Source organism: Puma concolor, chromosome C1, assembly GCF_028749965.1.
Source record: "Puma concolor isolate L17-30 chromosome C1, mPumCon1.1.hap2, whole genome shotgun sequence".
Classification (NCBI taxonomy): Eukaryota; Metazoa; Chordata; class Mammalia; order Carnivora; family Felidae; genus Puma; species Puma concolor.
The window spans coordinates 71,592,761-71,614,280 of record NC_141674.1 but is presented as its reverse complement, the minus strand read 5'-3'; the positions used below and the strand labels follow the sequence as shown (position 1 = coordinate 71,614,280).

Genomic DNA, 21,520 nt, shown 5'->3' with positions numbered 1-21,520 from the left:
AAGTTGAGTGGGTTTTCTATTTTATAAGGATAAGAGGCTTTTAAAAATATTCCAATGGTCTCATGCAGAACCTGGCACATTTCCTCACGGAATGTGTGGAATGAATTCAAAGTGAGCATCTTATCCCATACTGATTCCAGCAATGCTTCCGTTCCTCTCTGGAGAAAATCTTCAGAGGTTCCCACTTGCAAGGGAGAACTAGTATTGTGCTGAGCCTCACTTTTTTTGACCTGAAGGGTTGCTGCTTGCTTGGTCACCCATCTTCTTTAGACTTAGCTCCAAATCACTTTGGTTCTTTCTCAAAGAGTGTGCTGTAGCCATGTTACAAAGTACTAAAAGGAAATTTTAAAAGTGTCCAGTGGCAGCATCACTTGAATAAGTGAAGAGCCTTTCAAGGGATCCACTTTGAAACTCTTTTGTCAGATACATACAACATTTTGGAATTTAAATAAATTTATAACTTTATAGTATTGTTTGAGAATAATTGTTTTAACTAAACATTTTGTGTGCCATTGAACTGCAGTTTTAGCTAACGAACCCTAGTATGTGTACATTGTTTATACTGTTCTTCTAAAAATTCATTTGCTCTGAGTCCTGTGTTAATTTTAATCAGGATTGCATGTGGATGTTTTAGGAACAACTGGAAACCTCCAGGAGAGAAATGATTGGGCTTCAGGAAAGAGACAGACAGTTACAGTGCAAGAACCGGAATTTGCATCAGCTACTGAAAAATGAAAAAGATGAAGTGAGTTGTCAGTTATTGAAGACAAAGTTTGAGTGATTTTTTTTTTCTTCTTTGATTTGAGGTGACCATAATGGCTACCTTAAAACAAGAATCATTAATTCATCCTTTGTCAAATTGGTATGGTGGACCTCTTTCTACACCACTGCAGCATATTTAACTGAGGTCAGGAACTCTCTGTGTCATCCCTGCTCCAAGAGGATTCATTTGGTTTAGTGTAGTGGTCCATAGCTTGTGACAGCCAGTGTCCTGTAATGTCTGCCTGGACTCAAATGCATTGATATTTTTTCCGAGGGGCAGGGGTGCTTTCAATGCAGATCTTTTATTCTCTGCTATATCTCTGTTTAATATCTGGCATCCCTCTTCTTTATCTTAAATCCATTATTCATACAGTCAAGCAGTTACTTGACTAAATGGACACAAGAGTTGTTGTTTTTTTGTTTTTTTAATTTTTTTTTAACGTTTTTTTTTATTTATTTTTGAGACAGAGAGAGACAGAGCATGAACGGGGGAGGGGCAGAGAGAGAGGGAGACACAGAATTGGAAGCAGGCCCCTCTGAGCCATCAGCCCAGAGCCCGACGCGGGGCTCGAACTCACGGACCACGAGATCCGCGAGATCGTGACCTGAGCTGAAGTCGGACGCCTAACCGACTGAGCCACCCCGGCGCCCCAAGAGTTATTGGTTTTAAAAAAAAAAGGAATTCACATTTAAAAATCTTATTTCTGATTGCTAATGATACCATAATTATAATCTCACTTCTACTATAGTGGTTACTTAGTATTTAGATCTATAGAGTTCATGCATTTGAAGTTATTTTTTAATTTATATATGAAGAAACCATTATGTTCTTACTGCTCTGCAGTTTTTGATCCCTGACCACTTGATAACTGTAAAAATCCAATATTTTCAGTGTTGTGTATGTTTTTTTAAACTATAATTAAGGACTTCTAAGGGAGTGTATTTCTTTAATGACCTTATAGTGATTTAGACAGATTTTATCATATTTGACTGGTAATATAGTCCGTTAGTGGATAATGAAATATCTTAGTTAAACTGCAAGATTTGAGTTTATTTGAGTTTATCTTGAGTTATTTCCCAGAAAAATGTTGACTTGATGTGCTGATTACACTTAAGTGGTTTGAATGTAGTTAGTCTTTAATAAGGATTGAGTTAAACGTGATCATCTTCACCGGAGATTAAAAATGTTATTATAGAATAGAACATGCTTTCTATCAAGGGTTGGCTGAGAAACCATAGTAGATCTAAACATTGAACAGTAGGGCATGGCATATCGTGGGTACTCAGCAAATATTTGAACTGGATTCTGTCTGCTATTTGGGCTTACTCTAATTTGAGAACTGTTTGTGATCAGATAAATGAACCTGTTTAAAAACAAAACAAAAAAATAAACCTGTTTACATGCTGTGATGTGCTATGGCTAATTTGTCACAGATTTATAGGGAATAAAGTGGTTCAAGTAAGTAATGTAAGGAAGTCACTACAAATGATCAATTGATTCTTGTTTCAGATGAAGCTCTGATCACTTTAATACTTCTGTAAGAGTTTCTGGCTTCTAAATGATCAGACTCTAAATGTAGAGTAAAAAGGGTAGAAAAAGATAATTTCGAAAGTTAGGAGTTCTGGAAGTTTCAGAATTAAACAATAAAAACTTTGTGGTTCACTTAATGATACTTTTCAAACTGATTTCCAGTGGTTATTGAGAAGAAAGAATAATCCTAGAGTAAACTATTTTATGAGGCGGTGAATGCTAGGACTTCTATTCTCTTTTGAATTTATAAATTTTAACTGGGGGATTGTCAATCATAAAGGGACTCATTTGATGGAAAATGCTTTTTTCAGGTACAAAAATTACAAAATATCATTGCAAGTAGAGCTACTCAATATAATCATGATATGAAGAGAAAAGAACGTGAATATAATAAATTAAAGGAGCGTCTGCATCAACTTGTTATGAACAAGAAGGATAAAAAAATAGGTAAGAAACAACTGGCTGAGATAGAGCAAAGTAAATGCATAAGCTAATATGCTAAGAAAGAAATGTGAATAGATGGAGCACAACAACCCATGAAGTGTTATTTTTATGCTTTATGCATAAAATGTCTCTAGACGGTATATATCCACATAAACTAGAAATTGAGACAACTCGTTAGTGAAAAGTAAATAATTTTGCTTTGCTTCCTTAGTTGCATATAAGAATTACATATTTTTTTAATATGGCAGTTGTGGTTCCATAGGGAAAAAACTAAGCCAGAGGATATTCTAATCTTCTATAGCAAAGAACTGATAATATGAAAAGGCAAGATGAGTTTCTGAGTATCAAAAAAAGTATGTGATTTTAGAAATAACTTCGCAAGATTATTCTTCACATCAAATCATCTATGTCATTTCCTTTAAATGTAGCTGTGCATTTTTGAAGCAGCTGGTCTAAAGAAGGGACTGTGGACATTATGCTTTTGTTTGTGCCTACGTTTTTTTTTTTTTTTTCTTTGTAGTGTTACTCTTACGAAAGTTAATTTACAGCTTACGTCATCCAAGCATAATTTCAGGTACATGACATAGATTACAAAGTAGAACCATGCACACAAAAGTCGAGCTACACGCAAGGTTTTACTGGCCTGGTGAGATGCAGAACAGGAAATGTGTGCATTGATTTATCGAAGAGTGGTTCCCACGTGGGCTGCAGGTTGTCCTCTAACCTGCACGCTACAGTAATACCCTAAACCGTGGTTTCGGAAACGGAGCTCAGTTGGACTTGCTGACACAACAGCTGATGAGCAGATGTCCCAAGCTGTCACATGGTGGGCCATGTCCACTGTCAGCAGGCAGCTCACTATTGACTCAGTTATTCAGCTATCTTATTTTAAACATTACTGAAAATCGGAAGTGGGGTAAGCTATTAAGACAAGGTGGGAAATCTTTAGGTAATCAAACTTAAACTTCACTGGTTAACCTCATGTTCATCCGTGAATTAAATAAAGAGCAAGATGAAATGCTGGAAGTATGAAGTGTACTAATTAGAGAAGTTTATTGAAGATTTAACTCTGGTAACAGAGCTCTTATTTGGTGGGAATCTGGCTGTCTCCTAGTCCAAACCTACCTGGAAGTGGTATTTTCATAATGATTTTATCAAGCTAAAACTACAGTAACTTATTGTCATCTTCTTTCCTTCTTATGCCAACTGCTTCCGTCTCCCCCTAGGATAGAAGAGAAATTAATACTGTCAGGGGCTTTGGCTCCTTTGATGATGATGACAACGCAGGGCTTGGCAGACTTATTCTATAAAGATTCTAATAGTAAATGTGTTCAAGTTTGTGGAGTCTGTGGCCTTTTGTCACAGCTATTCATCCCTGCACTTGTGGTGTAAGAGTATATAAACAAACGGTGTGGCTGTGTTGTAATAAAACTTTATTTCAAAAATCAGGCATCTGGCCTGCAGGCCATAGTTTGCCAACCCCGAAGATAAAATTAACAATGATAATATATTTATCAAGTACTTTTAAGTGTTTTAACAACATCTTTTACTCTTCACAACAACTCTTTGGTATATATTTTCATTATTCCCACTGTATTGATGAAGAAACAGGCTTAGCAGGTAAATAACTTGTCAAGATCTCAGTGTTTATCAGTAATGGAGAACTGGAACTTGAAATCCTGGACTTTCTGAGCCCAAATCCTGATCTGCACCAGGTTGACTTAGGTCTCCAGTATGTGTATAGTGTGTTAGGGTTTTATACACTTAAACATATGTATGTTAAGAATTGGTTTTGTTTTGCATGTTCATGTTTGTAGCTATGGAAGTTTTAAATTATGTGGGGAGAGCTGATGGAAAAAGAGGCTCCTGGAGGACGGGTAAAACTGAGGCCAGGTAAGTTCCAATTTAAATTGATACATTTCATCAGACTTTTCTTTCTATAACTGCATTTTCATGCTGACAGTTTCTTTCTCAGGAATGAAGATGAAATGTATAAAATTCTCTTGAATGATTATGAATATCGTCAGAAACAAATCCTAATGGAAAATGCTGAACTTAAGAAGGTTCTTCAGCAAATGAAAAAGGAAATGATTTCTCTTCTTTCTCCCCAAAAGCAGAAACCTAGAGAAAGAGCAGATGATAGTACAGGAACTGTAAGTGGCTCTTTCCTCTCTAATACAGTTTTGGATTGCTAAGTCGAACAATTAAAACATTAGATAGGTATTCCCAGTGGGGGACATTACTGATGTTTTGGACAGGACACTCACTGCTGTACTACCCCCAATCACTGTGACAACCCAAAAAATTGTCCGATATGTTTCTAGACATGCCCTGGGAAATGAGGAAGATGATTTTCCAAGGACTTGATCTGTGCCCAAAACACTGTGTTAAGCTCTTTATGAGCATTGTCTCGTTTCATTCTTATAATTTGATGCTTTTCATATTATAATTATCCCCCATTTTATAGCTGAGGAAACTGAGGCACCTTAGTCTAATTAACCTAGTATCACACAGGACAAAATCAGGATTTAAATCCAAGTCTGCCTTACCCCAGAGTTCATGTTTTTAAGTACTGTGCTGAATATCCTCTAAATAGTTTAGTTTAGGTGTTACATATTTAAGCATGCTTTGCTTTCCAGAGAGTGAAACATTCATTAACTTTGGGAACCAGCTAATCATTCAGTCCATAAATTTGCTGTCTGGTCCCTGGAAAGAAAAGGCTAAAAGGACTTTGACTTTTTCCTTTGTCTTAGTTGGGGCTGTTATAACAAACTACCATGGACTGGGTGGTTAAAAACAACAGAAATTTATTTTTTACAGTTCTGGAGCCGGGAAGTTCAAAATCTAGGTGCCCATAGGGCCAGTGTCTGTGAGAGAGGTCTTCCAGGTTGTAGATTGCTGACTCCTTGTACCCTCACGTGCCCAGAAACAGGAGGATTGCTCACCAGAATCCCTTTGTAGGGGCACTCCTCCCATTCGCGAGGGCTCTACTTTTCATGGCCTAATCACTTCCCAGAGGCCCCACCTCCGCATACCCACACATTGGGTGTTAGGATTTCAACACAGATTTGAGAGAACACATTCAGTCCATTGCATTCTTTAGAAGCTCTTCTGGGGAGAAGGGGCATGTAGAAAAGTAACTGTTACACTTGTTAAGAGCTATAACAGGGTGGTGCAGTGTGCAGAACAAAGCAAGTGAGGCAGTCAAGGAAGGCATCAGAGAGCAAGTGAATTTGAGGTGGTTCTTAAAAATAAGTAGGTGTATGTTTTGGGAGTAGAAAGCATGTGATGCAAGGGGAATGAATGATACGTGCAGAGGTCTGAAAGAACAAGTCACATCATGGTGAAAACTTCTTTTAACTTAATTGCTTTCCATGTTTAAATTCCGGATTCAACCAAGTGACTAAAATCTGAAAATAGCAATGTTGATGGAAAATGCTAATTGTCAGCAAGTCCATCAGAACTTGTTTTTAAACCTACATTTCTGGACTGTTTACTTTGTGGTGTCACAGATCAGTCCTGCTGATAAGTCTACCCTCTTCTACCTCTTATTTTCTTTCTTTTTTAAAAAAATCATTATCTGAGTCAGGTCATGATCTCACAGTTCATAAATTCGAGCCTTGATTCTCTCTCTCTCTTTTCTGCCCCTCCTGGGATGCTCTCTCTCTCTCTGCCCCTCGCTCACTTGCACACATGCGTTCTCTCTGTCTCTCTCTCTCTCAGAAAAAAAAAAAAAATCATTACCTAGATGTTCTTTTTAAACTCTCCAGTTTGGGGCCCCTGGGTGGCTCAGTCGGTTAAGCGGCCGACTTCGGCTCAGGGCATGATCTCTCGGTCCGTGAGTTCGAGCCCCGCGTCAAGCTCTGTGCTGACAGCTCAGAGCCTGGAGCCTGTTTCAGATTCTGTGTCTCCCTCTCTCTCTGACCCTCCCCCGTTCATGCTCTGTCTCTCTGTCTCAAAAATAAATAAACGTTAAAAAAAATTTTTTAGAAAAATAAACTCTCCAGTTTGGGACCTTCTTGACCTTTATATTGAGTTAGCCTTTTCTCTCAAAGTCTATCACTTTTTGGTTCGTTGTGAAAATCCACAAATGCCTTCCCAGAGCTAGCATAGTTTCTGTTACTCCTGTAGTTTCTTCAGGTTTTGGCCCAACCTTTACAAACAGTACCAGCTTTCAGTCAGCAAGAGTAAGTAGTTAATCAAGGAGACCTTCCTCAGATATTTAAATTTCCCTCTCCTCACCGCTACTCATCCAGTGGGTTAGTATCCTGTGTAATTCTTAATAATGCAAATGTTTAAGTTTGGAGAAGTACCCTTAATTAAGTATATTTCTTGGTTTTAAAAGGTCTGTTTTTCTAGATCTTTTTTCTCTTATAATTTAAATCAGTCCTTTTAAGGATTTTGGAGCATTTTAGTAAGGGAGTAAGGTATAACCTTAGAATGCCTAGGTAGCCTTCAGGTTTCACTTATTAGTTATTTTCTTACTTAATTGTAGCCAAAATATATGCCCAAGATTCAAGGTAACTTTTTGTTTTCATTTTGTGGTTTTAGCATTTAATTTAGTCTGGGGAGTGTAAAGCAATTATTATTATTAATGTTTTAAGTAATGGATTTATAGTATTCTGGTATGCTTTAACACATAGAAGGTATAGCTTCTTGGAAGAATTACTGGCAAGTAGCTCCAGAGGATTGATTGGCAAGAAGCAGAGTCATAGTGAGCTCCACGCTGGGCCCTTCCCCAACCTGCTTCCCCTGGGAGACCTTGACTTTGGCAGCCATTGCTGACCTCACACTATTGATACAGCTCTCCACACTGAGTCACTCGCTCATTCCTGCTGCATCTGCATGCAGGAACAGCCTAACCAGCATTTCTTCTCATCTTCTATGTTTTTTCTTTTTTTCCCCCAGCAAGATATTTACTGTTCAGTTTAGTAAAGTAGATCTCTGTCCACTTTCTTGGATGTTAATAATAAAATAGGACCATGCAGATTGTTATGCAGACATATATATACCTGCATATATATATATGTATATATACCTGCACATTATATACATATTATTATTGTCTAATATATATTATTGTTTATGTAGCTATAGATTATTTTGATATATTTTAATACTGTTTTCCTATGTTCTTTATCTTGCTTTGATTCTGTGTGATCATATGTCCGTGGTTGCTATATTTTCCTATGATTAATGTGCTGGTAGAGTAAAAAGGAAAATAATCTCTGGTTTTATTTTTTAAAAATTATATGAAAAAATAGGATTCACAGTTACTTTTTAGATAACTTCACTGGTTTATTGATTTAAACAGCCTAGGACTGGAGATAAGTTGATCTAACTTCAGATCTCCATTCTGCCTCTTGGCTGTGTGATATCGGGCAGTGTGTCTACTTCTGAAAGCCTCATTTTTCCCACATTATAACATGATTTGAGGGTTAATTAACATATGAGAGCATCTAACACAGCACTGGACAGGTAATGAATAACTTCCTCACACAGCTCCTTGACTCTCATCACTAGATTCAAATTCACATTTGAAGAGACTTGAATTGGACAATTTCTATCTTAAATGTTAGGTCACATATGCTTAAGATATGGTGCAGAAATGATTTTGATAAGGATCTCTGATAATTACTACTGCCTGAGTATCTAGAGCCATTTTAAGATACTGGTCTTTCCCTTTCACCTCTCTCACTTGTAGGTTATCTCTGATGCTGAGGAAGATGCTGGGGAACTGAGTAGGGAGAGTATGTGGGACCTTTCCTGTGAAACTGTGAGAGAGCAGCTTACCAACAGCATCAGAAAACAGTGGAGAATTTTGAAAAGTCATGTAGAAAAGCTTGATAACCAAGGTAACTTACTGCCTCAGTGCATGCAAAGTGAGTTGACACTCAGCTCTTAATTTCAGTCACTTAGAAAGCCACGTTATGGGCTCAGCTGTGAAGTACTCGAACTCATTTTGGTAGTTTGATAATCAAGCTTCTATCTACTTCTAGAGGTGAGGTTTGAACCCCACTGAGAAAATACTTTGCCTTCAGAGTGAATCTTTCTCTGAGTGCAGTATACAGTTGAATGAAGTGAACTGAGTGTCTTACTAAATCTTGGAAATGAAGAATTATTAATCATGATGTGGTATAAATATAAACCTGTTGCTTATTATTTCTAGATACTTGCATACTTCTAGGTTCCTATAATTTATTTTTAAATTATTTTCAATATAATAGAGGTTTAAAGTATCAATTAGGAAGTATATGAAGTAGAATATTCAGGTTTCTGTTCCCTATAGCTAACACTCAACAGTTTGGTGCGTATCTTTCTTGATTTTTCTGTAGGCACTTACAAAATTTATTTAAAAATATATAGGGGCGCCTGGGTGGCGCAGTCGGTTAAGCGTCCGACTTCACCCAGGTCACGATCTCGCGGTCCGTGAGTTCGAGCCCCGCGTCGGGCTCTGGGCTGATGGCTCGGAGCCTGGAGCCTGTTTCCGATTCTGTGTCTCCCTCTCTCTCTGCCCCTCCCCCGTTCATGCTCTGTCTCTCTCTGTCCCCAAAATAAATAAACGTTGAAAAAAAAAAAAAAAAAAAAAAAAAATTAAAAATATATAAAAAACAGGACACCTGGGTGGTTCAGTCATTTGAGCGTCCAACTCTTGATTTCGACTTAGGTCATGATCCCAGGATTGTGGGATCAAGCCCTTGTGTTGGGCTTCTCTTGTGCTCTCCCTCTTTAAATAAATAAATAAATAAATAAATAAATAAATAAATAAATAAATAAATAAATAAATAAGCAAGCAAACAAACACATGAAAAAATATATATATGTATATGAAAAACAAAAACCGAATACTAGGTATTCTTTCTACACTTTTTTTCACTTAAGAGTGTATGTATTATTTTAGACACCATTTTCTGTCACCGTAGATAGTATAAATTTACATTGATGAATGTATTCTTTTTTTTTTAATAAATTTATTTTTTTTAATTTTTTTTTTAACATTTATTTATTTTTGAGACAGAGAGAGAGAGCATGAACAGGGGAGGGTCAGAGAAAGAGGGAGACGCAGGATCTGAAACAGGCTCCAGGCTCTGAGCTGTCAGCACAGAGCCCGACGCGGGGCTCGAACCCACGGACCGTAAGATCATGACCTGAGCCGAAGTCGGACGCTTAACCGACTGAGCCACCCAGACGCCCCTGATGAATGTATTCTTCACATTTTATATTTTTTGAAGTTTGCATGCTTCTAAATCAAGAAAATTAAGGTTTCTGCTCAGTAAATGAAGTCTGTTGAAAGAAAATTTATTCTAAATGTCAGAAGTCATAAGCTCACTGCCAGTTGTCTTTAGTAGTAAAGACTAATCAACAAAATTCTGTACCAAAATTAATTTACATGAGATTTTGTTGATTTCAGTCCCAGTCTATTAGTAAATAGCAAGTATATTTGGACTTTTTATTTGTTGAATTTAATACTGGAGAGCAAGATTTGTAGTGCTGCATTGATCTTTGAAGAAGTGTTGAAAGTAGTTTATGAATTTGTTAATTATTTTTCTCCTCTGTGAATATAGGTTGTCCATTTTTAATTAGGACATAATCTTGAATAAATACAGATTACAAATTAAATGTTCATAGTAGAACTAGTAAAGATATCATTTGAGTCCAAAAAATAGTATGAATTTGTAGTTGTCCTGAATCCTTTATAGTTGCTTTGCTTTTTAAATTTTTTCATGGTGGTAAAATACCATAAATTTAATTTTATTATTATAGCTTATGAAATTTTTAGAGGGCAAAGGGAATAGGTACCTTTTAGAAAACCTGTTGAGATTCTAGAAAAATTCTGAGAGCTTTTTTTTTTAAATTTTTTTAACATTTACTTTTGAGAGAGAGAGAGAGAGAGAGAGAGAGCGAGCGAGCGCACCAGGTGGGGGAGGGGCAGAGAGAGAGGGAGACACAGAATCCTAAGCAGCCTCCAGGCTCTGACCTGTCAGCACAGAGCCCAATGTGGGGCTCAAACGCACCAACTGTGAGATCATGACCTGAGTTAAAGTCGGACTCTTAACTGACTGAGCAACCCAGGCGCCCCATAAACTGAGTGGAGGCTGTAAAACCTATGTCAAATTACTGGTTTTATGTTAGTTTCAAAGGTACACTTAGAAGGTTTCAATGATGAAGACGTAATCTCACGACAAGACCACGAACAAGAAACTGAAAAACTCGAGTTGGAAATTCAACAGTGTAAAGAAATGATTAAAACTCAGCAGCAGCTTTTACAGGTAAATGTGAGTTACCTTTTAAAGCTGTTTTCCCCTGTAAAGGGCCAGGATTTTACTGAATCTTACTAGATTTTTATTCCTTTATTTCAGAGGATATGTAGTATTTGACATTTTTCTGCTTTAAACTAAGTTCTGGGCTTACTAACAGGGACGTTAGGTACCATTCCTGAGGCGGGGCTTTGCCAAGTGGAAAAAGAGAGTCCTCCATTGACTTGCTGATTCTTCATCATTTCTGTCCTTCCCCAAAAGTTTGACCTGCCGTCCCTTGCTTTAACTTGGGGTGCCGCGGGGATCTTCTGGAACTTACTATGTTTTAAAATTTAATAGCAGCAGCTTGCTACTGCATGTGATGACGACACCACTTCACTGCTTCGAGACTGCTACTTGTTGGAAGAAAAGGAGCGCCTCAAGGAAGAGTGGTCCCTATTTAGAGAGCAAAAAAAGAATTTTGAAAAGGAAAGACGAAGCTTTACAGAAGCGGCTATCCGCCTAGGATTGGAGGTATCTTAAACAATTAGCTTTCCTTGTAGAGCTTTTGCAAGTTCTGGGGAGGCCCGGCAAGTTCTGGGAAGTTCTGCCTTTCATTGTTTTTTTGCCATCCAGTTGTTCCCTAAAGTATTTCACCAGCGATCTTATAAATAACAAACTGGAAAGGATTGTAAGCATGTGAACTGTTATAGAAGGGTGTCGTTTTGCCTTTACCAGATTTGGGAATTGAAACTTTTCTTTTTAGAAAACTCTAAGCATCCGTTATCCCCTTCTGGTTGGCTTTCTACTGGTCAGTGTTTAGCTTCACACAGGAGATCTCTCTGGGACATTTGTTATCTTCCCACTGTCCGTGGGCATCAAAAAGCAGTACAAAAGTTCTCCCTCTCCCCCTCACCCAGGGATGTGTGCATGCACCTTCTACAGCTTGCTTTTTGACTTAACGATATAAACCTACATATTTCCCTTTCAAAAGTTAACACAAGTAATGTGTGAACATGGTTTAAAAAATAACTCCTACAAAAAACCACAAACTGAACAAATGTCCTCCATTCTTACCACCAGTTTCATTCCTCAGAAGTCACCACTGTTTGAACTTCGTAATTCTTCTGAGAAGTACTGTTTTAACCTTAGTGTATTTCAGCCTTTGTTTTCTTGATAACAATCTATTGATTCCCGGCTATGAAGGATAAGGAATGCAGTGTCCTTACCGCAACTCCCATCTATGCTGTTCCTCGTCTCTATATATGACTTCTTCATACATACTTCATACTTTTTTAAAACCACTTTTAAAAAATGGTTTCTTTTGGTTGACTTTTTTAAATAATACGTTTGATGCTTCCATTTCACGTGTGCTTGACGTGAGGCAGTACCATATCCCCGCAATGAAAGATGAAGACGTTCTTGTACTTACCCTTGTTCCCCTTCTCTTGCCCTTCTACTTCCCAAGTTTTGTCTATGGTTATTATTTCTCATCGTTGGGTGTTACCACATTTGTCCTCTGCCCTACGGTGTAATCCAGGTGTATGTACTTTAAGGTTGAGACTTAAAAATGGAAAGAACATTGATGACATCATGATTCTGTAAATATTATTCATTCTGTAACCTACTAATATGTTTGATCACATAGAAAATACTCTATGTTAATAAGACTTTGCCACCTTGGAGAGAATCTTTCGTGTACCACTGTGTAGTGAGTCTTTTGACTTTCTTTATAGCTTAGGATTTCCTGAATCACATTCAATTTGTAGCTCACACTATCTACTTTCTTGGGTTCCTTTTTCAATTTGCTGTATTAGCTTCTTGAGTAATTTTTTTGTAAGTATTGTGTGAGTAAAAAATATTCTGAATTCTGGGATATCCAAAAATGCACTCATAGGTGATTGGTTTGGCTGCATATAGAATTCAGTTTCCCATTGTTCCATTTCTTCTCCTGTTTGGTTTTGCAAATAAGCAGCCCGATTATCATATAACCTACAGGCAATACTTTGTAGATATCCTGTGCTTTATTTTTTTCCTTCTCTTCTTCTTTTCTCCTTTTTACATTCTTAAAGTTCCAAAATTTTGTGAGGATACATCTAGGTAATTTAGCCTGAAGACACTGCATTTCTTCAATTTGGAATATTTTCTTTGATTCTGTATTTTTTCCCTTGCATTCTCAAACATTTCTATTAGACAAATGGTTGGCCTTCTGACTACATCCATAGATTGACTTTATGTCCTGAATTTAAGGGTATTCTCTCACCTTTATCTTGTACATCACCAACCTGATATTCAGCACCATCAGTTTTAACTCTTCATTTCATCCAAGGAGTTTTTATTTTAGAATTTATCTTTCAAGTCTTTGGTGTCCTCATTTTTTTTCTTTTTGTAGAGCATTATATTATTTTACAGGTGTTCATAAATCTGGTCATTTGTGTTAGAATATTTTTTCAAAAGGCTCTTGAACTGTTACCTATAGTCAGGTCTCTTTATGTTGGCTCTTTTTCTTTCATGCTCTTCGTTTTCTTCAAATGTCTGGGGACGCATGATTTTGTATTAGTGTTTATGAATGAAAGATATATGCTGTTTAGCTGATATGGGTTTCCTCCACACTTGTGAAAATTTATCTTATCAATAGCTACCTTTCTCAGAAAATAAAATCCGTTTGCACCAGCATTTTCTCCTGTCTTACAGGAACCTTTTTCTGAATCCCTGTATCCGTCCTATTCCGGGAGATCCTCTGGCTACTTTTTGTACCACTCCCAGTTCTCTGCAGGACAGTCTGTCTGCCTCTGGCCAGTGGGGCCAGTGAAGGATGGGAAGGAAGCACGAGAGACCTGAGGGATGAGGGAGAATTGAGGATTATCGTTGGCTGTTGGGAAGGGGAAGGTCTGACCTGTGCCCTCTTGTGGTTTAGCGGTGGTGGCTGCTGGTGCTGGTAGATGGTTGGAGGCTGAGAGCGATGCCTGGTGAGGTCATAGCTTCTTTTGCTCACGTGATTAATTTACAGTGGGTATTTTTCTGTCGTTTGTAATTTTATACTTACAATGTTCTGTGTGTTCAAAAATTCTAATGTGCTATCTTTTTTTTTTGCATTATCCATTTGAATTTATTTAAAATAGATGTGAAAATAACAGTTGGTTTTTAGGTGAGATGGGTAAATTTTTATTTTTTATATATGATTTTCTTAAATGAAGTTTTTCTTAGTTTTTTAGGTTAATTCATTTGACTTACAAAATATAGATGGTAGCCAGAAAGCAAACGCCAACAGCTACAGAAATCATGGGAAGTGGCACCGGTGTGAATGTTGAAATACTGATCAGTATTTCTTTGGTTTGCTTGTTATGACAGAGAAAGGCATTTGAAGAAGAAAGAGCCAGTTGGTTAAAGCAACAGTTTTTAAATATGACTACCTTTGACCACCAGAACTCAGAAAATGTGAAACTTTTCAGTGCCTTCTCAGGAAGTGAGTACTCCATTAACCCTTTAATCTGAAAATGCATGTCAATACTGTAAATTATTAATATAAAACTTTGGGGATCACCAAATACTTAAAAAAATTTTTTTTTAGTTTATTTTGAGAAAGACACAGCGTTAGTAGGGGAGGGGCAGAGAGGGAGGAAGAGAGAGAGAGAGAGAGAGAGAATCCCAAGCAGGTTCTGCACCATCAACGCACAGCCCAATGTGGGGCATAAACTCACAAAACCGCAAGATCGTGACCTGAGCCGAAACCAAGTCAGGCAGTTAACCACCTGAGCCATCCAGGCATCCCTGGAGATCACCAAATATTTTTAAAACTAAATCATTCTAGATGTTTATGGAATATGCGTAAGAGATGGCAAGATTAGCAAGACTAGAGTCAAGGGCTCGAGTGAACACCCACATTAACTTGTTCTATCTCACACCTCACTACCCTTCAGGTGATCATAGTTAATTACCTTCACTATATTTGATACCTCACCCTAGGGACTGCCTTTTTTTCTTCTTTCTTTTTAACAGGTTCTGATCGGGACAGTCTTACAGTGCACTCAAGGCCACGGCAAAAGAAGCCTCAGAATATGTCTAACGGGTCTCCAGTTTGCACATCTAAACTTACGAAGTCTCTTCCCGCTTCTCCTTCTACTTCAGACTTTTGCCAGACACGTTCCTGTGCATCTGAACATAGGTATTGGTCTATGGGTGATCTTTGCACATATCTGTACCATTGCTAGAGTTGCACTGCTGAGGGAAAGGTGGCATATCTGTAGTGTTAGCAACAATAGTGGCTTTGGAGAGGAATTTAGTAGATTGATTCATTCTACAAGTATTTATTGGGTAGCCATTATATAAGGACAGTGTTAGGTGCTGGGAATGCAGTAGCAAACAAAGTAGATCCTGGTCCCTGTCTTCTGGGAGCTAAAAAATTTGTTCCCTATCCCCAGGAAACCCACATACTTCTATTACCTGATGCATTTTGGTATTTTTCTCTGTCTCAAATTGTTAAATCATATTCTAAGGTATAACATCAATATTCTACCTCAGAGCCTATTCCAAGATTAAGTAGATAGAACATTCCTAGCGACAGAGGAATAGCAAAGAACAAAGGGATACCTTGGAAAGTGTGGTGGTGATCTTTCCTTTTTAACCAAAGCAGAGGACAGTGGCATGAGGACGTGCCAGTTTGGTAGGTGCCCCAGAAAGCAGGGGCATGCTTGCCTGTGGTAGTGAGATACTGGTGTGGAGCTAAGTGTTGAAGAAGCCTACTAGCCCTTGGACCAAGAATTGTTAAATAAATGAATTTCAGAACAAAAATATGAAGGTTAAAAAGGATAAGACACTGTACATATTGTTGAGTTTTAAAAGGTTTAAGACTCTAAATATTGAGGGGCAAAAAAGAGCCTGGGGAAGAGTCGTCCAGGCAAGTGTAGGGACCCCTGAGGTGTAGGACACTGGTGTGTTTGTGGAGGGCAAGTGTTGTTAGCTAGCAAGACCAAGAGGTAGGAGGTAGTTAATAGTGGGAGGTAGGCAAGGATCACATCCTATAAGGTCCTGGGTGAGTAGGGTTAAAAAGTTTATTATGCAAGAGTTCAAATATATACCAATGTATAGAGAATAAGGTCATGGTGCCCTTTATAGCCATCACCCGGCTTCAACAATTACCACCTTATGACCGTGTTGTTCATACATAACCCCACTCTGCTGCCCCCATACGCATATACACACCTGGCAGTTCATTTGTAAGGTTTTTTGTTGCTGTTTTTGTTTTTGAGAGGGAGCACGCATGAGAGCAGGGGAGAGGGGCAGAGGGAAAGAATCTTAAGCAGGTTCCACCCTCAGCACGGAGCCCAACACGGGACTTGATCCCACAACCCTGGGATCATGACTTAAGCCAAAATCACAAGTCAGACATCACAAGTTAGACGCTCAACTGACTGATCCACCCAGGTGCCTCTCATTTGTAAAGTATTTCAATCTCTATTTGTAGGTCAGATACTGTTCTAAGGGCAAGAGATAAAGCATTGGAGATTTGTAAGCAGTGGAAAAGATATGTTTTGAAAAGATGACTGTTTTATTGTTTGGAAAACAGACTATAGGAGTGAGTCCTGTAGGTCAGGAGATGCAGTTAGGAGACATTAATGGAGTCAAGGTGAGGTGACGGTAGTTTAGACAAGGGTCGTAACATGAAGGTAGAAATGACTGGATTTGGGATGTATTTTGCTTTTCAGCCAACAGATTGACTAATGGGGGGAGTATCGGAAGTGAAAGTTGAATTTACAATCAAAAGATACTGTAAGTTCAGAGTATTTTCTTATATGGAGTGTTATTAAACTCCCAAATTTGACCAATTAGAGTGCTCTATGTAAATAACACAAATTCTAGTCGCCATTTTCAAATAATACATTCTATATCTGAGAGCGAACATAGCATTTGTCTTGGTTATTTTTATGTATCTAAAATTCTTTTAAATCCAATTTTTAGTTATGAAATATTTGACATAACATTCCTTGAAGACATTATTTTGTGTTTAGTAAAGATAAGTCCAACATTTAGTACCTATATAATAGGGCGTTATGAGATTTCAGTGATGATACATATAAAGCATTTAAAACAGTACTTGGTCCATTATAAGCCCTCAGCAGGCTATAAACATAAAAATATATGTAAATATAAATGGTTTATAAAAGTACTTTTCTGTTTCATATATTCCAAGGGCTACACTAAACAACATCAGTGGCATAGAAATAGAACTTTGGAGCATTAAGAAGCTCCATTGAGCTATTAATATTTGTGGTTACTGGCCTCTGAATATAAAACACAGAAAAGAGTTGTGTAACTAGTTTCAGGAGAGAAGCTGTTGCAGCTTGACATAGTTCTTAAAATTTTAAGTTATTTGGAAAATTTGGACTCCTTGCTCCTGAAGCACCTTAGATCTGGGTTTGTAATAAGATGATTGCCACATCGAGGTTGAGTTGGTAAACCAAAGTCTCAAAAAATGCACATTTAGGGGGAAAAAAACCCTTTTTTGGGGAAAAAAGATACTCAGTTGATAAAAATATGTTATTTGTTGGCTTAACCCCTTAGATTCGAAAATAATCATTTAACCAGCTATTTTTGTTTAGAGATGGTCACAGAGCATAGCTCTCAGATTGTGTCATTGAAGGGTAGCAGCTGTGTCCACATTCAGAACCTAAGAGTGTTGCTCCCTGACACTTACAATTAATTCAGCACTGGTGTATGCACTTAATGTGTGTTAACTCAGTTCCATCCAACCCTGTGAGATAGATACTATTATTATTTCCATTTTACAACTGAGGAAGCTGAAGAAACAGTGACATAGTAAGTGGTTCAGCTGGTGTACGGACCTAAACCATCTGACTTCAGAGTCTGGACTCCTTACTACTTTTGTAGGCACTCATTAAATAGCTGTGTGGGTAAATGGGTGGGTAGAGGAAAACTTGTGTGTAAAAATGGATATGTATATAAAAAAAACAGATTACAAAATAGTGGCAGGAAGATGGGGACATGGAGGGACATTGGCTTTCAAAGCCCACGTGTCCTGTATCTGACTTAGGCATTAGTTGGGTAGAGCGCTTCAGAGTAAACCAAAGAGATAGATAAAATAAGTGGGTAAACAGAAAAATAATAGATGGATAGATACGATAAAAGTGATAAATTAGGCCATTTTGAAACATTTCTTTGTTCCCTATCTGTGTATCTTCACAATTGACTTAGCATCGGACAAGGGAGCAATCTGACTTTAGACATTCAAGCCTAGCTTAAGTATAAAAGAAAGAGGAGATGGTTATTAAGATCTGCCTTTCTTTTCCTAATAGTTCAGTCAGCGTACTGAATATAACTCCTGAAGAAACTAAACCAAATCAGGTTGGAAGAGAATGTGCAAATCAGAAGTGGAGCATGGCATCGAGACCTGAGTCACAGGAAGGTTGCTATAGTGGGTGCTCCTTGACCTACACCAACTCCCATGTGGAAAAAGATGACTTACCTTAGACGTGTGGACTGGAACTGTTTTCATTAACACGTTCATCAGATTTCACATCTAAGTTGAAACAGGGTGTGTCATAAAGTCAGTCATCTCTACTAATTTAAGGTGGTCTGAGTTGTTTGTTTGGACTTTCCTGTTCCTCCCCCAAAGAGCTAAAATGTTAAATCTATTTAAAAGGATATAAAAGCTTTGGATAATGTATTTTTAGTAACAGAAGCATCTGGTTCTGTGAATAAAGGAATGTATATGTTTGGTCGAAAACAGAAGCACTAGAATGAGTTTCCTCTTATAGGTATTAAAAATAGCACTTTTAGGAAACTGATTATTGTAAATGTTTAATTTTGTCTCCTATATAGTTGGCATTGGAAGTTTAGCCTTTACTTGAATGTATACTGTAGATTTTTAACAAAGCAAGTTCTATATTTATTATGTTTAGTGTGATTTGAAATTTCCTCTTTCATATGTTTTAAATAAAGTGAAATTTATGTATGTTTTGTACATAGATATACATGATTATGTTAAGAGGCTTTAAGATTTAAAAATTTTACACATCCATAATTATAGTATTTCATGCCAATAAAATTTTTTTAGTGGTATTCTGTTTACAGATGTATTAGAGCCATTGCCACATTATGTTTAAGAATTTTTTGAATGCATCTGAGCAATAAATACTCAAAAGCTGTTCCATGAAGCTGACTTCTTCAGATAATTAACATTACTGACATTACATTTTTGAGATTTCTACAGCAGTAGACTTTTATATATGTAGGATATTATAATTTTTCAAAGGACTTTTGATTATAGGATAATAGAGGCAAGATAAAAGTACCCTTGAATAAAACAAGTTAAGAATATCGGTTTAAGATACATGGGATGATAGAAGATATTTAAGATATCAGAATGGTGATCTTCTCTTTACTAGATGGGGACTAGCACTGCAACATCTGTACCAGCTCGGGCTTTGTATAGTTGCCAGTAATTTTTAAATAATTTTTCAATGGAGTATTTGCCACTAATGATAAAGAAATCTGACAATGTAAAAAGCATCAGATTTTATCCAAATATAATACTCTGGATAAACTCGTGTCATCTCATTTCCAGAACTGATTGCATGTTTCTTCTTGTTATCGATGATAATAAATGTAGGCCCAGGTTCTTTCCCAGAATTTGTATCAAAAAGCTTCAGTGCCTAACCCTGTTTGTCTTTGTACATAGAAGTCTATACAGATCCCAGTTCTAGCTAGATATGTAAAGCTTATCTGCCTTCCCATTTTCTAGTAGTTCAACCACTTATATACACTCACCCTGTTAGGGGTGTTCCATTTAAATCCATCATGCTAAGAAAAGAAAAGAGTCTTATTTTTGTCATCGTTCACTAGATCTAAGAGTTTGTGTAGCAACCATTTTTTTCAGGGCTGATAGAATATCTTATAAGACAGCGAAACTACTTGTAACACAATAGCCACATTTATAGTCTCAAAAAACTGGCTCTTAGAAAGCAAAGCAGTCACTGCCTTCTGTTCGATGCATGGTCACTTCTTCACAGTTTAAAATATTAGAAATGATACAAAATTTCTGAGATTGTACCATATTCCAAAGGAGGAAACAACAGATTTTTTTTTTAACTATTGAGCAATAATATGATCAAAGAAAGGCAATCAAATTTAGAAATAGTCATTGATCCATTTATCAAGAATTTTTTTGGCAGGAGTTTCCATGATCTACTTTGCCAGGAAAGAACATTTTAATTTTTAAAATAAATCTTACTGCAGAGAATAATGCAAAATGGATTTCTACAAAGCAGCATCTATTTTTTGTTCTGTTTCCATTCTAAGCTGGTTGAATTCTCATATTGGAAGGAACAATCTCTTGAGACTTATTTTGAAATAAAAGGTGTAAAAGAAACAGTAAAATGAAAGCCAGGTTCCTTACGTTTTTAATAAAAATCTGCATAGATCTGCTAGACATTGTAGCTTTTACCGAACAGCATCAGTTTTTGCTTTACTGTAAATTGCAACTCCCAGCGATTCCCAATCACGCTTAACTTCCCCGATGATTGGAATGCCTTCTGTGTTGGAAAACTCCTGACTTCACACATACAACTCCTAGAATTTTGTTTCCCTTCCCCTTCTATAGGTATTTGCAAGGTACTAATAATTCAACTATGCTTTGGTCTTACATTAAGCCATGATTACATGATGGCACCACAGGGAGCCTCAGCTTCAAAGTCCTCCTGATAAATGTTTTCTTGTTCATCAATATGTAACTGAAATCTTGTTTGTTTTTACATGGCATATCCATTTTGAATTTTCAAAGGACAAAAACGGTAAAGAAAATTTAAGAGAAAAATTTTATTTCCTACTCTTAAACTTTTGTATCTTGAATTTATGATGATGAGAAATTTAGAAGAAGAATCATAGCAGAAAATTAAGATTAAAATTTAACTTAAGTAGGTTTTTTGTTTTCTTGTTTTGCTTTGTTTGTTGAAGCAATGTATTAAAATGTTTAGATGCACAGAATAGTCCACAGCAAATTGTTTTCCTTCTGGTGCAATTAAAAACAGTTGTTACTTGAAAAGAGTTCCACGTTTCCTACCTTTGCTTACCAGACGTGTGTATAGGCTTGTGGGAACACGGCTTTTGTAGGAAAACACATTCCATGGTGCGTGATGAGAGTGCCCCAGGAAGCCAGGAGAGGTTGTGTGTGTATAACCAGAACGATGTGAGCTAGGAAGCCCTTCATGCGATTGCCCTATTGTAAAAATCTTCAAAGTATGTTTCTAGGTTTGGATTTAAGGTAAGTATGGGTCATGAAGGCTAGTAAATATATTTTTCCCTATATTTGTCCTTAATTTTTTTCAATCTTCGTAAGCATTTATGAAGTACCTGTTGTATTCAGGGCTTACTCTACTACATTCTTAGATACTGGGGTAGGAAGACAGACTATAAGTGCACGCACTCTGCCACCAAGAGCCTCTGAGCTGAATGGAAGACTGGCTATGTAAACCAAAATTATAATAAAGAAATAGCATTTACTGCTATTCATTCAGTCTCAATAAAACTT

General features: G+C 37.1%; 1 protein-coding gene across 6 annotated transcripts in view; it reads left to right on the top strand.

Annotated features, from left to right (window-relative positions):
* SSX2IP (SSX family member 2 interacting protein) overlaps window positions 1–19,148 on the top strand; it is a 42,637-nt gene extending 23,489 nt beyond the window's left edge. For 4 of the 6 annotated variants that reach the window (XM_086717422.1, XM_086717423.1, XM_086717424.1 and 1 more), the window contains 10 exons: window positions 635–745; window positions 2,605–2,740; window positions 4,555–4,630; window positions 4,701–4,890; window positions 8,442–8,592; window positions 10,871–11,007; window positions 11,335–11,508; window positions 14,326–14,440; window positions 14,974–15,139; window positions 18,288–19,148. In XM_086717422.1, the coding sequence (XP_086573548.1) occupies window positions 635–745; window positions 2,605–2,740; window positions 4,555–4,630; window positions 4,701–4,890; window positions 8,442–8,592; window positions 10,871–11,007; window positions 11,335–11,508; window positions 14,326–14,440; window positions 14,974–15,139; window positions 18,288–18,462 (1,431 nt within the window). In that variant the 3' untranslated portion in view covers window positions 18,463–19,148. The remainder of the gene's footprint in view (window positions 1–634; window positions 746–2,604; window positions 2,741–4,554; window positions 4,631–4,700; window positions 4,891–8,441; window positions 8,593–10,870; window positions 11,008–11,334; window positions 11,509–14,325; window positions 14,441–14,973; window positions 15,140–18,287) is intronic. The other 2 variants (XM_086717426.1, XM_086717425.1) reach the window with 2 other exon arrangements.
* Window positions 19,149–21,520: the final 2,372 nt, after the last annotated feature.